At 37.1% G+C, this 15,176-nt stretch overlaps 3 protein-coding genes, 1 non-coding gene and 1 pseudogene across 4 annotated transcripts; 3 read left to right on the top strand and 2 right to left on the bottom strand.

Moving 5' to 3' along the window:
- The first annotated feature begins 356 nt into the window (after window positions 1-356).
- TRNAE-CUC lies at window positions 357-429 on the top strand. The gene has a single exon. It is a non-coding gene; the product is annotated as a tRNA-Glu (tRNA).
- An 88-nt stretch (window positions 430-517) lies between these two features.
- LOC21389266 lies at window positions 518-2,457 on the top strand (annotated as a pseudogene).
- Window positions 2,458-3,173: 716 nt separating this feature from the next.
- Window positions 3,174-5,317, bottom strand: LOC21389264 (rho-N domain-containing protein 1, chloroplastic). Its single transcript, XM_010102440.2, has 3 exons — window positions 5,192-5,317; window positions 3,980-4,303; window positions 3,174-3,757 (listed from the first exon to the last, which is right to left on the bottom strand). The coding sequence occupies exons 1-3, from the start codon at window positions 5,292-5,294 to the stop codon at window positions 3,408-3,410; spliced, it is 777 nt and encodes a 258-aa protein (XP_010100742.1). The 5' UTR covers window positions 5,295-5,317; the 3' UTR covers window positions 3,174-3,407.
- Window positions 5,318-7,366: 2,049 nt separating this feature from the next.
- On the top strand, window positions 7,367-10,631 carry LOC21389263 (pentatricopeptide repeat-containing protein DOT4, chloroplastic). The gene is made up of 2 exons (XM_010102439.2): window positions 7,367-10,150; window positions 10,265-10,631. The coding sequence occupies exon 1, from the start codon at window positions 7,406-7,408 to the stop codon at window positions 10,046-10,048; it is 2,643 nt and encodes an 880-aa protein (XP_010100741.2). The 5' UTR covers window positions 7,367-7,405; the 3' UTR covers window positions 10,049-10,150; window positions 10,265-10,631.
- Window positions 10,632-13,275: 2,644 nt separating this feature from the next.
- LOC21389262 (receptor-like protein 51) lies at window positions 13,276-14,770 on the bottom strand. Its single transcript, XM_010102438.2, has one exon. The coding sequence runs from the start codon at window positions 14,682-14,684 to the stop codon at window positions 13,332-13,334; it is 1,353 nt and encodes a 450-aa protein (XP_010100740.1). The 5' UTR covers window positions 14,685-14,770; the 3' UTR covers window positions 13,276-13,331.
- Between the last annotated feature and the right edge of the window lie 406 nt (window positions 14,771-15,176).

Genomic DNA, 15,176 nt, shown 5'->3' with positions numbered 1-15,176 from the left:
GAAATAAATAACAATTTACCATTTAAATATTTTATTTACAATTAATAAAAATATTTTTTTCACATAAAAAAAATTTTTATTACATAACTTTTTTTTTTCTAATCGTAATTTAATTTATAAATATACTGTTTACTACAATTTTTCCTATAATAACGAGCATGTGAGTGTGAGGTGTTTAAGATAACTATTAACTAGCATCTTAATTTCTTTCATTTTGAAAGGATCACCAAGGACTTAAGTATTTTAAAATAAAAATAAACTAATTACCCTTTTTCCCCCAAGATGTGCGCACAAGTAAAGAAAATTTTTTATTTTTATTTATTTTAATAAATAATAATGTTCATGGTCAGCAAGAATCCGTTGTAGTCTAGATGGTTAGGATATTCGGCTCTCACCCGAAAGACCCGGGTTCGAGTCCCGGCAACGGAAACTTTTTTTTATTTTTATGTGTAAACACTTTTCGGAAGTATATTAATCATAATCAGCCATCAGGGGCAATATCGTCACGTCACAAAACTCGTCTCGTAAAACCCTAGGTACCACTATTTTGGTACTATTATCAGTTTTAGGGTTCTCTATTCTCTCTGATTCTCTTCCCCTGCTCTCCATTCCTCACAACGAAGAACAACGGTTTTGATTTCTCTCTCCTTCTTTGCTTAATTTCTGATAATTTATCTTCTTTTTTCCTTGTTTTTGTTGATATCAAATTTCAATTATCGATTTGGCTGAGCTCTGATTTTGTGCAAAAAAAAAAAAAAAATGGAATTCAGGCTTCGGAGAAGAAGCTGGCGAGCCCCATGAGGGACATCAAAGTCCAGAAGTTCGTTCTCAACATCTCCGTCGGCGAAAGCGGCGATCGTCTCACCAGAGCTGCCAAAGTCTTTCGCTGTTTGTTTCTTGAGAAAAAGTGGATTTTTCGATTGTCGAACGCATTAGAACAATGGTATTGATTTCTCTCTCCTTCTTTGCTTGATTTCTGATCATTTATCTTCTTTTTTCCTTGTTTTTGTTGATATCAAATTTCAATTATCGATTTGGCTGAGCTCTGATTTTGTGCCAAAAAAAAAAAAATGGAATTAAGGCTTCGGAGAAGAAGCTGGCGAGCCCCATGAGGGACATCAGAGTCCAGAAGCTCGTTCTCAACATCTCCGTCGGCGAAAGCGGCGATCGTCTCACCAGAGCTGCCAAAGTCTTTCGCTGTTTGTTTCTTGAGAAAAAGTGGATTTTTTCGATTGTCGAACGCATTAGAACTGACACCTTTTCTTCTTTTTGATGATTTTGCGATCTAGGTTTTGGAGCAACTGAGCGGCCAAAGTGCGGTGTTCTCGAAGGCTCGGTACACGGTTCGTTCGTTCGGGATCAGGCGTAACGAGAAGATCACGTAGCCGGTTCGTTCGTTCGGGATCAGGCGTAACGAGAAGATCGCCTGCTACGTGAGGCGAAAAGGCGATGCAACTTCTCGAGAGCGGCTTGAAGGTGAAGGAGTACGAGCTCTTGAGAAGAAATTTCAGTGACACCGGTTGCTTCGGATTCGGTATTCAGGAGCACATTGATCTCGGAATCAAGTAAGTTCTTTTTTTTTTTTGACAGAGAGATTTAAATCCCAATTGTACTTAAACAATTAGCTTTGTTGGTTATAATGCTTATTCTTGATTGGAATTTACTTAAAATGTATTTGGGGATGAAGGTTTGAACGCTGGCAAGGAAAGTACTCTAGTTTAATTGTTTTGCTTTTGAATGCATTGAATAATTGAGGATTGTGGCGTGAACTTGGTCCTAATAAGTGAATATAGAAAAGTATATTTTCTTGAGATTATAGACCTGGAAAAATGTAAAATTCAAGTTTTTATTGTGCCAAATTTTGGTGTCTTATTTCCAGGACAACCCAGTTGGTTAATAAGTTTATTATGCTTTTAACATGGAATAGGACACATATATTTTACGTAGTACTTTAATTCATGGTATAGGATATGAAGTAGCTGTTAGATGTTGACAATAGAACTCAATCAACTGATGTGTTCTGTTGACTGCTTTGTGTCAGGTACGACCCTTCAACCGGTGTCTATGGAATGGACTTCTATGTAGTTCTAGAACGCCCAGGCTACCGTGTGGGTCGCCGTCGCCGATGCAAGTCGCGTGTTGGGATTCAACACACGGTTACAAAGGAGGACGCAATGAAGTGGTTCCAGGTCAAGTATGCAGGAGTAATTCTGAACAAGTCGCAGAATATTGGAGCTTAAGATAGATCCTCTACAATTTTAGATAGTTTTGTTCTAGTTTTTGTGACCCCTTCCCCTTTTCAGCGTTTCAGGGTTATGTTTTTTCTTTTTCTTTTTTTCCCCCCCAAAGAATCTATGAAAATTTTAAGCTTCAAACGATCTATTTTCGCATCATTCGCATTGCAGATTCGAGTTTTCAATTCAAGTTGAGAGGTGACATTTTATGAGACTTTTTAATGTTAACAGAAAAAGTTAGATATGATATTTTCTGAGAGTTTTTAACTGTAGAAATTGAAAATTTGAATCGGTGAAATGAACTAGAGTTTTGTTTCGTGTCATGATCGTTGATGATCTCCTGAATTGAGAGCAGTATTTTGATTCAATTTTTCCTTCTTTATTTTAACTTGAAGCTTTACTAGGTCGTACAGTTTTTTTTTTTTTTGCTTAATTATTAGGTTCTGTTCATTTCACCAATTTGAATTTAGAATTCGAGTTTTGTTACAGTAAAAAATTCTTAAAAGTAGTTATATTTAATTTTTTTACTACAGTAAAAAATTCACATAAAATCACCTCGTAACTCGAATTAAAAATTTAAATCAGCAAATTAAACGAATTTTGTCCCTCATAACTGGTTAACAAATTAACTCTAACCTTTTGAGCCTTTGACTTCAGTCCAGATGGCATCAAATTCTATTTGTTTTGTCCATTAAAAACTTTAGTTAAAAAATTAATTTATATAAAAGAAAATATTATAACAGAAAAAATTAAATTTAAATTTTTATGAAAAAAAATACTGTAGTAAAAATTTAAGTTGTAATTCGAGATAAATAAACAGTCAAACAGATTACTACATTTAAGTTGTAATTCGAGATAAATAAACAGTCAAACAGAGAAAGGGAGAGAAGGAAATCTAAAATTTGGAAAAAAAAGAAAAAAAAAAAAGAAAGAAAAAAGTGGTTAGTAGGGAGATGAATAGCGGCCAAACTATCTTTTGATTCAGAATTTAAACAGAAATTAGAAAGGCTTATAAAGATTCAAAAAAATGAACAAAATGAGCCAACAGATAACAAAAAAAGAAAAAAAAAGAAAAAAAAAGAAAAGGTGAATAAAACGATTGTGAACCCAATATCTGACGGGCCTCGTTTCTTGGGCGTTTGTTTTATTGACAGAGTAAGATGTTTCATTTACTCAAGTCCTCAGCAAACTCAAAAGCTCGCTCTTCTTCAGTCTTGAGTAACCTTTAATTCCTCTAGATTTTGCTAATTCTTTCAGTTCAGCAAGTTTCATCTCCTCTACTTTTGGCAGATGTAGCCCCTCTTCTTCTGCTGCAGTTGATTGTTTACTGTTCAGCTCAAGAGATATACTTCTTGGGATCGTTGGAGATGGGATAGGGGACCTCTTAACAAAATTCGACGGCGGCCGACGACTTAACTTTGAGCCTGTAACTGCCGGTGTACTACCCTCTAGTTCTTGATCTTTCTTAGGCACAACTCTTTTCCTCATTGATATCTTCTTCCCTTCCTCGATTTTAGCTTTTCCTGCCGAAATTAGAAAACCTTGTTAATAAGAATACAGGGCTCAAGTAAAGAAGGGATTCTTATACATCTAACAACCAATTTGATTTCTGAGAGAATATGAAGCTTCAGACAACTTCATGTTTCCTTGCACAAAAGTAGTGTATAGCTACGGTGTGAATGTGATAGAATTGTGCCTGCAAGACATGAGATTGAACATGAAATTCATATGATTTTCTGCCCCACCTTGCTTCCCTGATCTGCGGAGAACTTTAAGAATCGATTCGACAGAGGATTTCTCTTCAGAAGCATCGGCGTTTATCTTCTTGTCATTTACAGACTTTTCTTTTGAGATTGAAGATTGTATTCGTCTGAACAGAGCAATAATCTCCTCCTGGTTAGCTGAGTTGGGTTTTTTACCTACAGGTGATGCTTTATTAGCTTCCCTATTTGTTTTCCTCCCTGAGGTAGTGCTTTTCCGTGGAGGTCGCCGTCCTGTTCTATCCCCGTCGGATCCTATGCATGAAACGGTTAACCGAAGGTCCTTTCGCTCGAAGGGCGAGAGCACATCTGCAATCTCAGCCAAATTTAAGAAGCTGCATAAAAATGACCCCGGTCTATAGTTAACAAAGTTTAAGGGCTAGCAACAAGGTTCTTTCTTGAGGCCAAGCATAGAAATATCAATCAGAACAAGGTAATCACAAAGGGAATGGTAGAATTCTAATTTTGTGATGAGGTTATACTTTCTTACGTAAAAGAAGTTCAAATATGTATAAAGCATAGGCTTGCTTATGCTACCAAATTTTGTTGTAACATCATTACAAATGCAACCTTAGACTTCATTTCAAAGCAAACCTATGAAATGGTTATGGGGGTGTTTAACCTTATCCGCTAGTTTGGTGGATCAACTGTGAATCTAGAAACAAGATAAATGTAACAAATTCCAGTCAAATAAATATCAGAACCCACTTGGAACAAGCATGATGTTTAACATGGTCTAAAATTAAAAAAAAAAAAAGCAAAAAAAACATAAGGTATTGTTAGAACTAGAAGAAACCTTAATCACATTATTTGAGCAGAAGTAAAATGGCTCTGGACTATTTATCAAAAAAAAAAAAAAAAAAAAAAGAGGTTCTGGCATTTTTACAGCTGAAATTCATGCCGATAAGAAAACTGCTTTAACTAGAATAAAGCAAACGTAAAAATATTCAGGGAAGAGGGCTTTCATGGAAGTGATAAAGCATATCGGCTTCGTTCACTTCGTTGATTCGAGTTTAGAATTTGAGTTTTTCTACAGTAAAAAGTTCTCACAAACAATCACATCTAATTTTTTTATTACAGTAAAAAGCTCTCAGATAAAATCACATCTCAATTTAAATTTTAAACTCGAATCAGCGAAGTGAACGAGACCTATTTTGAAAGTAAAGCAAGAATTTTGAGTTGAAGAAATGCACGTACCTATCGGACAGAAAATGGCCTTTCCTAGCTTGGGCTGCTGAGTGATAGAGGAGAAACTGGGAAAGCGAAGAACAGAAATTGTCTGTACAACAACTACACCCATAATATTTTTATTTATTTATTTGTTTGCTGTATAGTTTGTGATCCCAAGTACGCAAAACAAGTTTCCTATAAAAGCATTAGATTTGTAATATGCAACTATGCAAGTGGTTCAGATTCGTCCAAGTCATCCGAACACCCTCTCAGCCTGACATATATGTATACACCACTCACCACTTTTTGGTGTAATTACAAAAACAACCTCATATTTTACTTATTTGAAGATTTGACCTTTTGCTTTTCAATATTTAAATTTTGACACCCCTGATTCATCCCTTAACTTGTAAGTCAAGTCTGGAATGATTTTAATTGAAATATTGTTTGAGTACTTGCGGAGAACGATCGACTACGTGAGGCGGTTCGTAGTCTGCGATTCTCAGTTTTTATAGGCTGAGATCACAACTGCCAGAAGTCGGTGATTAGAGAATAGGGCTAGTTCGTCGAAAGGAGGAGGTCATTTGATGGTGGTCTTGTTTGTCTTCTTCATATCGTGGTGATATTTGCGCTTTTTTTTTTGTTTGATTTGGTTTTGTTCAATAAACGCGACGGGATCTCCATTGTTTTGACGTTATACAGTTTATTTTTGTATGATTTTTCCGCAAGAGTTATTCTTTTGTGGTGTTTGTCATGGCTTCAATATTGTAGGTTTTTTTTTCACGATCAATTGGAGTTTTTCATTAATTGTTGAGGTTTGTTTTAAAGAGTCAATTGAATGTTTGATATTTTAGGGTACGCTTGGTAAATATATTCAAAATCATGATTTTAGATTTTGATTTAGAATCAGTGTTTATTTATAGTAATTTTGAATCATGATTCAGAATCAGTGTTTGGTTTAGATGATTATGAATCTTGATTTATAATCTGATGTGATATTTTAAACTAGCTCAAATCATGATTGTAAAACCACCATCCTCTTGATTCAAGGTGATTCAAATCTCTGATTCTGAATCATGGTTTCAGAATTATGATTTGAACCTAAAATCATAAATTATGATTCTATTTTCAGAATCATGATTAGAATCACCTTAATTTGAATCCTAATACCAAATAAATTCTTAATCATGGTTTCAGAATTATGATTTGAACCTAAAATCATAAATTATGATTCTGTTTTCAGAATCATGATTAGAATCACCTTAATTTGAATCCTAATACCAAATAAATTCTTAGTTACTCGTTAGGGTTAAGTGTCCTTATATACCGTAGTCTGTATTGATGCGCGTATTTCTTTAATTTGAAATGCAACTTGCCTATTCAAAAAAAAAATAATAATTAGTGAAGTATTGAATTGTAACACTCAATTTTTTTTAATTTACAATGTTTAGTTGGAGAATTCAAACCATGATTTGAATCATGGTTCATAATTCACTACAGTATTTTCTCTAAAAAAAATATGTAAATCGAAAATAATTTTAATCACGTGATTATAATTCATGAATTAAACGTCTCTAAATCAATAGTTTATTACTTCCCTCCCTTTCAGTTGATTGACAACGTTCCCGCGCTCTTGTTTGGTTACACAGAGAGAAAGAGAGAGAGAGATTGAGCCATGTTGACCATGGCTAAATCCTCGCCAACCTTATTCTGGGTCTCACCGAATTTCTATGATTATAAAAGAGACTTTGCGAAAACCTCTAATGATTGTTCTATTTTCTTTCAACCCTCTCCAAGAACCAACGTTTTATCTTCTAATTCAAGTTCTTCTTTCGCTCTAATCCAGGCCTCGGCTTCACTTGCCAAGACTCAGACGACCACTAGAGGGATAGCCGAAAAAAAAAATAATAATTAGTGAAGTATTGAATTGTAACACTCAATTTTTTTTAATTTACAGAATTAAAATTAAGAGAATATTCCCTTCACTTTTTTTTTCTTTTTTTTTATTAATGTTTAGTTGGAGAATTCAAACCATGATTTGAATCATGGTTCATAATTCACTACAGTATTTTCTCTAAAAAAAATACGTAAATCGAAAATAATTTTAATCACGTGATTATAATTCATGAATTAAACGTCTCTAAATCAATAGTTTATTACTTCCCTCCCTTTCAGTTGATTGACAACGTTCCCGCGCTCTTGTTTGGTTACACAGAGAGAAAGAGAGAGAGAGATTGAGCCATGTTGACCATGGCTAAATCCTCGCCAACCTTATTCTGGGTCTCACCGAATTTCTATGATTATAAAAGAGACTTTGCGAAAACCTCTAATGATTGTTCTATTTTCTTTCAACCCTCTCCAAGAACCAACGTTTTATCTTCTAATTCAAGTTCTTCTTTCGCTCTAATCCAGGCCTCGGCTTCACTTGCCAAGACTCAGACGACCACTAGAGGGATAGCCGATAACAACAATGGCGAAATTAGCTATTTCTGCGAGATGGGTAATTTGAAAAACGCCATGGAATTGCTTTGCGGGTCCGAAAAGTCCGAGCTCGAGTCGAGGACTTATTGCTCCGTCTTGGAGCTCTGTGCTCAACGTAAATCTCTACGAGATGGTAAAAGGGTTCACTCTGTTATTCGTGATAGTGGCGTAGAAGTTGATGGATATTTGGGTGAAAAACTAGTTTTCATGTATGTGAATTGTGGAGATTTGAGGGAAGCTAGACGTATTTTTGATAACATTTACACTGACAGGGTTTTTGTCTGGAATCTTGTGATAAATGAATATGCAAAGATTCGTAATTTTAGGGAAAGTGTAAGCTTGTTTAAGAAGATGCAAGAGTTGGGTATCCAAGCTAATTCTCATACTTTGTCTTGTGTTTTGAAGTGTTTTGGGGCGTTAGGGAATCTAAAAGAAGGTGAAAGAATTCATGCGTATTTGTATAAATTGGGTTTTGGTTGTTACAATACGGTCCTGAATTCTCTAGTGGCTTTTTATTTCAAAAGTGGAAGGGTGGAAAGTGCACAAAAGGTGTTTGATGAATTGACTGACCGAGATGTTATATCATGGAATTCAATGATAAGCGGGTATTCATCTAATGGTCTTGGGGAAAAGGGAGTTGGGATTTTCGGAAAGATGCTAAGTTTGGGAGTTAATGTGGACTTGGCGACAATAGTGAATGCTCTTGTGGCCTGTGCAAATATTGGAACTCATCTTTTGGGAAGAGCTGTTCATGCTTATGCAATAAAAGCTTGTTTTGATGGGGAAATCATGTTTCGCAATACTTTACTAGACATGTATTCGAAATGTGGAGAGTTGGATGCAGCAGTTCAAGTTTTCGAAAAGACGGGAGAAAGAAGTGTAGTGTCATGGACTTCAATGATAGCAGGTTATGCAAGAGAAGGTCGTTCTAATGAGGCAATCAGACTGTTCTATGAAATGGAAAGAAATGGGGTTAGCCCAGATATCTTTACCATAACCAGCATACTTCACGCTTGTGCTTGCAGTGGCTCACTAGAAGATGGAAAAGATGTCCACAATTACATTCGAGAAAGTGGCATGGAATCAAATTTATTCGTCTGTAATGCTTTGATGGATATGTATTCCAAATGTGGGAGCATGGACGATGCTAATTTGGTTTTCTCTCGTATGCCTGCAAAGGACATCATCTCATGGAATACGATGATTGGTGGTTACTCCAAAAACCGTCTTCCCAATGAAGCTCTTAAATTGTTTGCTGAGATGCAAGGAAAGTCAAAAGCCGACAGTATAACAGCGGCTTGTATCCTTCCAGCGTGTGCTAGCTTAGCAGCCTTAGCCAAGGGCAGGGAAATCCATGGTCATGTTTTAAGAAATGGCTACTTTCAAGATCGACATGTTGCCAACGCACTTGTTGACATGTATGTGAAGTGCGGGCTATTAGCTCTTGCACAAGTACTTTTTGATATGATTCCTGTAAAGGACCTGATCTCATGGACGGTTATGATTGCTGGATATGGGATGCATGGATTTGGACGTGAAGCTATTGCTGCCTTTGATGAGATGAGACACGCCGGAATTGAACCTGATGAAGTTTCCTTCATTTCGATCCTTTATGCTTGCAGTCATTCTGGACTAGATGAAGGATGGAGTTTCTTCAATGTTATGAGAAATGAGTACAGCATTGAGCCCATGTTGGAGCACTATGCATGTATGGTTGATCTCCTTTCCCGAACTGGGAATCTATCGAAGGCTTATAGGTTCATTAGAAAGATGCCAATTGAACCAGATGCCACGATCTGGGGTGCATTGCTATGCGGTTGCAGGACCTACCATGACGTAAAACTAGCAGAGAGAGTTGCTGAACATGTTTTTGAACTAGAGCCTGATAACACGGGCTATTATGTTCTTCTTGCCAATATATATGCAGAGGCAGAAAAGTGGGAAGAAGTGAGAAAGTTAAGGGAGAAGATTGGTCGGCGAGGTTTGAAGAAGAATCCAGGCTGTAGCTGGATAGAGATCAAGGGCAAAGTTAATATCTTTGTTGCAGGAGATGATTCACAACCATTAGCAAAAAAGATTGAGTCGCTACTGAAGAGGTTAAGAGCAAAAATGAAGGAAGAAGGTTTCTATCCCAACATGAAGTATGCTTTGATCAACGCAGATGAGATGGAGAAGGAGGTGGCTCTCTGTGGGCACAGTGAGAAGTTAGCTATGGCCTTTGGAATGCTGAGCTTGCCACCTGGGAAAACCATAAGGGTCACCAAGAATCTTAGAGTTTGCGGTGACTGTCACGAGACGGCCAAGTTCATTTCCAAAATGTCGAGCAGGGAAATTGTCTTGAGAGATTCAAACCGCTTTCACCATTTTAAGGACGGCCATTGTTCGTGCAGAGGTTTCTGGTAATATGAAAGATCGAATTTGTAGTTCATTTTGTGAAGAATCTTCGGGTACTTGTCAACAGTCAACTGACAGATCTTTCTAGCAACTGTTAGAAGCTATTATTAGGTATTTATTAAAATTCTCATTTCCTTTTATTTTCGTTAGTTCCCACACTGTGTGTAGATCATCTTCGTTTTTCTCCTTTCTAATAAAAACCTCATGGAACTGCTTTTATTGCAGGAACAGTACCACAGACAGATATGATAAATGGCCCATTTCTTGCATTTGATAATATAGCAACTTGGGGCCATTTTGTATGCACATGGTACAGTTTTGAGCTCAAGGAGATCCACTAAGTTGGTTTTAATCACGTTTCATGTCTACATAAAAGCCTTTAGGTTTGAATTGAAAAGACTCTGGACATCTAGGCTAACTTCAGATTAACTTTAGGAAGGTTAAAAGTGTTACAACTTAAAAAATAAACAAAAACTGAAAAAATAAACATTTCTGTAAGACTATTTTTCTCTTGTATAATTGTACACTTTGTTGTATTCCTGTTAGAGCATTAATTTCCAAGGTATAGAACATGTCCAGCTCACACATAAGCAGAGAGGGATGGCAATCATTACCACCATCTAGATTAATTATATGTAAACCAAGTTCTTTTTTTTTCTTGGCTAAAGAAGTACTCTTTCTTTATTCCTTTTTACATGAGGCCTTTTCATGTACTGTCTCCTTCTATGAACAGCCTTTTAGCTGATCTGCTTAAATGGTTATACTTTGTAGTTTCTAACTTCTAAGGCACGGATAGTTTTAGGATTTGTTCATTTCACCAATTTGAGTTTTCAGTTTTAAATTTTTACAGTAAAAAGTTCTTAAAAAATATCACATATATCTTTTTCTGCTACAGTGAAAAACTCTCAAAAAATGTCACATCTCAGTTCGAATTGAAAACTCGAATTCGCGAAGTGAACGAGACTACTCTTTTAATTTATTAATTTAAAATTTTAATTTAAGTTAAAATGTGATTTTATATGAGAATTTTTTATTATAATAAAATAAAATAAATTTAACTTTTTATAAAAATTTTTAATTATAATAAAATTAAAATTAAAAATTTAAATCGGTAAAATAAAAGATATTTTTTATTTTTCAAATCAATTACAACTTTTGCTTCTCTTTTAATTTGTCTGACATGTAACGTGGACACATGTCAATCAACTGTACGAGCTTGTGGCAGGTTCTTTCTCTCCAAGGATCAACCGATCAAGCCTGCGAAGTTGACAATCTATTGGCAAAATGGTTGAACTCATTACGATGGGGAATTATTGTACATCCCAAGATACTATTTATTTTTTCAATCAAGGGATGATGAAAGCGACGATCTACGCTGTTATTTTTTTTTCTTATTTTTTATTTTCCTAATAAATGACAAAAATTTCAATGAATGTGATCGTTTTCAAGTCACATCTAAAGGCTGAAATCTAGCAAGCATGTAAATAGTCTTACTCAGTTATGAATCTCTGATTTACAACTTGCAACATTTTCCATTGTAGCCAGCTAGGTATTGGTTGTACATATGGTACCATGTTTCAGGTTTGCCTTCCCCCACGAAGATATTTTTTGTAGCTTAAGATCAGTGTCACTACTCACTAGTCAGCCTGAAGGGTTGACCTTTTTCGTTATCTTTCAACAATTATTATTATTATTATTATTTTTTTTTTCAACTGAATTGTCGGGGCATGAGATCCTCTAGTGATAAATAATCAACCTTGAAGGCGGGAAATAAAAATATACTAGTGGAATAGAATCCAATATCTTTTGTTGTCACAAAATTATGGTATAGATTCTCAGGTTACAAATGTCTTCCAAATTCTTCGTTGTCAAAGAACCAAGACCTTGAAGTTGAGAATAAAGAAAGCCATATAAACCCTAAACATGTTTCATAAACAAATGTCTAGTCAAAGGTCGTTAGTGCTTTTTATTTAGGAATATTCATAGACCCGGAATATGAAGAAAACTGTTAGAACAAAAATTGGTATTGACACCAAAAGCCATGGAAATATATCTCACCAAACACATGGAAACATATCTCACCAAACACGCAAAGTGACAAGATCAAGTCAAAAGTAAACAAAAACTAACTGGTAGAGAGAGTGTTCATATTTCATTAGTTCATTGGCTTTATTATTCTACTTCCAAATTCCAAAAAACTTGGCACTTCATTCACGTTTCTAATCCAAGAGGATTATAGACAACTCGGTTTTGAGCCCTCTTGGACCATATGGTAGGATCACAAATCTAATCATTTATCATAATTCTTTCTCCACTTACAAATCATCAATCATCGCCAACTGGTTCTGCCCTTTTCTCTCAAGTACATAATTATGAATATAATGTATTTTCAATGTGTGTGCCCACCAAGAAACATGCATTATACATCACATCATGAAATTTAACAACTTGGCATATCTATATTTTTGAAAAATAAGGACAGATATGGAGAAAAAAAAAAACCACACACACACACACACACCCTAACTAGTAAAAGTGAGTTCTAAACTATCAAAAATAACACTATAATCACATGAACCAAATACAGCTGTACATGGATGTAAAGAATGGCCAGCAAAATACAAACGGCAGGTACAAAATATTTTGAAAGAAACTTCATGGTTTACCATTTCAGCCCAGTTTCACAGATGATGTACAAGTGTACCAAATGTAATTGGCATTTCCCAAATGGGAGCAAAATAAAGCTTATAGGGAAGTTCATGAATCATGGAAAAGGGAAAATCTTACAATGTAATATATTGAATAGTAAACCATGTCTACTCTTCTGATTTTTGGATTTTATTGGACAATGGACAAACATTCACACAAAAAAAGTGGGCTTAAGAAAGCAGTATATAGTTTGATAAGATAACTTGAAAGAAACAAAATAGTATGATAGAGACAATTAATACGAGAAAATAAATGCTTGCACCTCAAAATTAAATCACATGTAAGGGTAATAAATCAAAGCCATTTTCCCTCTATTGCTAATAATTACACAGCAAATGACACGGTTTTATTAAAATTGGAAATTCCGCCGCTTCTTGCTCCAGTAAAAGATAAATAAGCAGTGAAAAAAAAAAGTTACACACACCGATTTAAGTGATTTCTCTTCACTTTGTAATAAATAAAATTGAAAGAAAATTAATTAAAAGAATAAGAATAATCTTCCGTAACCCAAATTTTTTTCCCTCTAATCTAAAAATTATAAGCCGAGGAAAAAAGCGAGAAATAATTGAATTTTAACTTACTTTCAGCGACAGCATTTGGAAAGAAGAACCAAGAAAATAATGAGGAAAACAATTGAAGATAAGCCAATGGCGACACCGAGAACAACCTTGTTTGGGCCGTGGTGGTGATCCTTGTGGTTGGATTCCTCCGTGTCGGTGTCGTCGTAGTCGGAATCGTTGCTATCGTCCTCCGAAGAGTCCCTCGCCGGAGGCGGCGACATCGGAAACCCGTGCTTGTCGCACGGAGCAATCCCAAGCTTCATCTTCGACGAGAGATTCGATCGGTTGTAGCAGAGGAAATCGTTGCCGCCGACCTTGAAGACGGCCAATCTGCTGATGAACGAGGCGTTGAACGGCATTACTCCGCGGAAATTGTTGTTCGCGAGGTTCAGGTACTTGAGCGTCTTCATGCCGGTGAAGTACCTCGGGATCGTCCCGTTCAGCTGGTTTGAGCTCAGATCGATGTGGACCAGATGAGGTATCGCCGAGAACGACTCCGGAACCGGTCCGGAGAGCGAATTCGAAGCGAGCGAGACGTTCCGGAGTGAAATTAGGTCGCCGATCGTGGACGGAATCTCGCCGGTCAGCGCGTTGCCGGAGAGATTCAAGGTCTGGATATTCTCGAGGCGGTTAATCGAGCTCGGAATCCTTCCTCTGAGGCGATTCCCGGAGAAATCGACGTACGTGAGATTAGGGCTCATGTGCCTGGGGAAGCTCCCGGAGAGATTGGCGTAAGAGATCGTGACGGACCTGAGCTTTTTCATGTTGCCGAGGATGACGAAGGGGCCGCTGGCATTGACCTGTACGTTGGAGACGGTGAGATCGGTGAGGTTCTGGAGGCGGGCGAGCCAGACGCCGGTGAGGCGGCGGAGGCTGGCGACGGCGGTGAAGGATCGGAGATTGGCGGCGAGATCGGCGGGGAAGCGAATGGGAGCGATGGGGCACTTAAGGAACTGGAGGGACTGAAGGGTGGAGAGGGACTTGAGGGCGGTGAAGGACAGAGCGACGTCGTCGGAGCAGTTGGCGAGCTTGAGGGCGAGGAGGTGTCGGAAGGGCTTGGAGTTGTCGCAGAGCGTGATGTTGTTGCGGACCAAGGAGGGCTGCGTGCAGGGGTCTCTGGAGGTCGGAATGTTGAGGGATTGCAGAGCCGTGAGCTGCTTCGGGTCCAGAGTCGACGACGACGACGACGACGGAGAAGGAGAAGAAGGTGAAGGTGAAGCAGATGGCGAGAGCGGGGAAGAAGAAGAATTTTTCGGTGGGACTGGGGAATGAGAGGAAGTCGGGGATGGAGCTGGTGGAGAAGCTGAGAAGGAGGTGGAGGAGAAGATGAGGAGCAGGAGGAGTAGGGAAGTAAGCAGCAATGGCGGTTCTTCCATTGCAGACTTAGAGAGAGAAAGAGAGGAGAGAGAGTGTGGGTTTTGAAGTTAAAATTCTTTGGAGTCTCTGTGTTTAGTAAACAGTGCTCTGGGACTGAGAAGTGAGTGAGCTGGGAATGAGAAGGATTGGATTTAGGAAGAAGATGTGGGCTTGTCAAATTACTCTCTTGCCCTCGTTTTTTCTGCTAATAACGTCAGGAAGGGTAATTTCCCCTTCTCTCTCTCTCTCTCCTTTTCTTTGTTTGTTTTTGGATTTTTATTTGGGAGTTTGGGGACTTAAAAAAGGTGGATTGAAGGGTGTTTATTTATTTGTATTTGGTGGGGGATGGAAAGTGGACAACACAACGATGATATTATGATGTTTTTGGTTTTCGATTATTTACGTAGGTACGTTTATTTTACAGATTTTAATTTTTAATTTTAATATTATTATAGTTAAATTTTTTTATAAAAATTGTATTTAATTTTTTTTAAACGATGCCTTATTTTTTA

The sequence above is a fragment of the Morus notabilis genome, unplaced genomic scaffold, assembly GCF_000414095.1.
Source record: "Morus notabilis unplaced genomic scaffold, ASM41409v2 Scaffold973, whole genome shotgun sequence".
In the NCBI taxonomy this organism is placed as follows: domain Eukaryota; kingdom Viridiplantae; phylum Streptophyta; class Magnoliopsida; order Rosales; family Moraceae; genus Morus; species Morus notabilis.
This window is presented reverse-complemented; position numbering and strand designations above follow the sequence as displayed.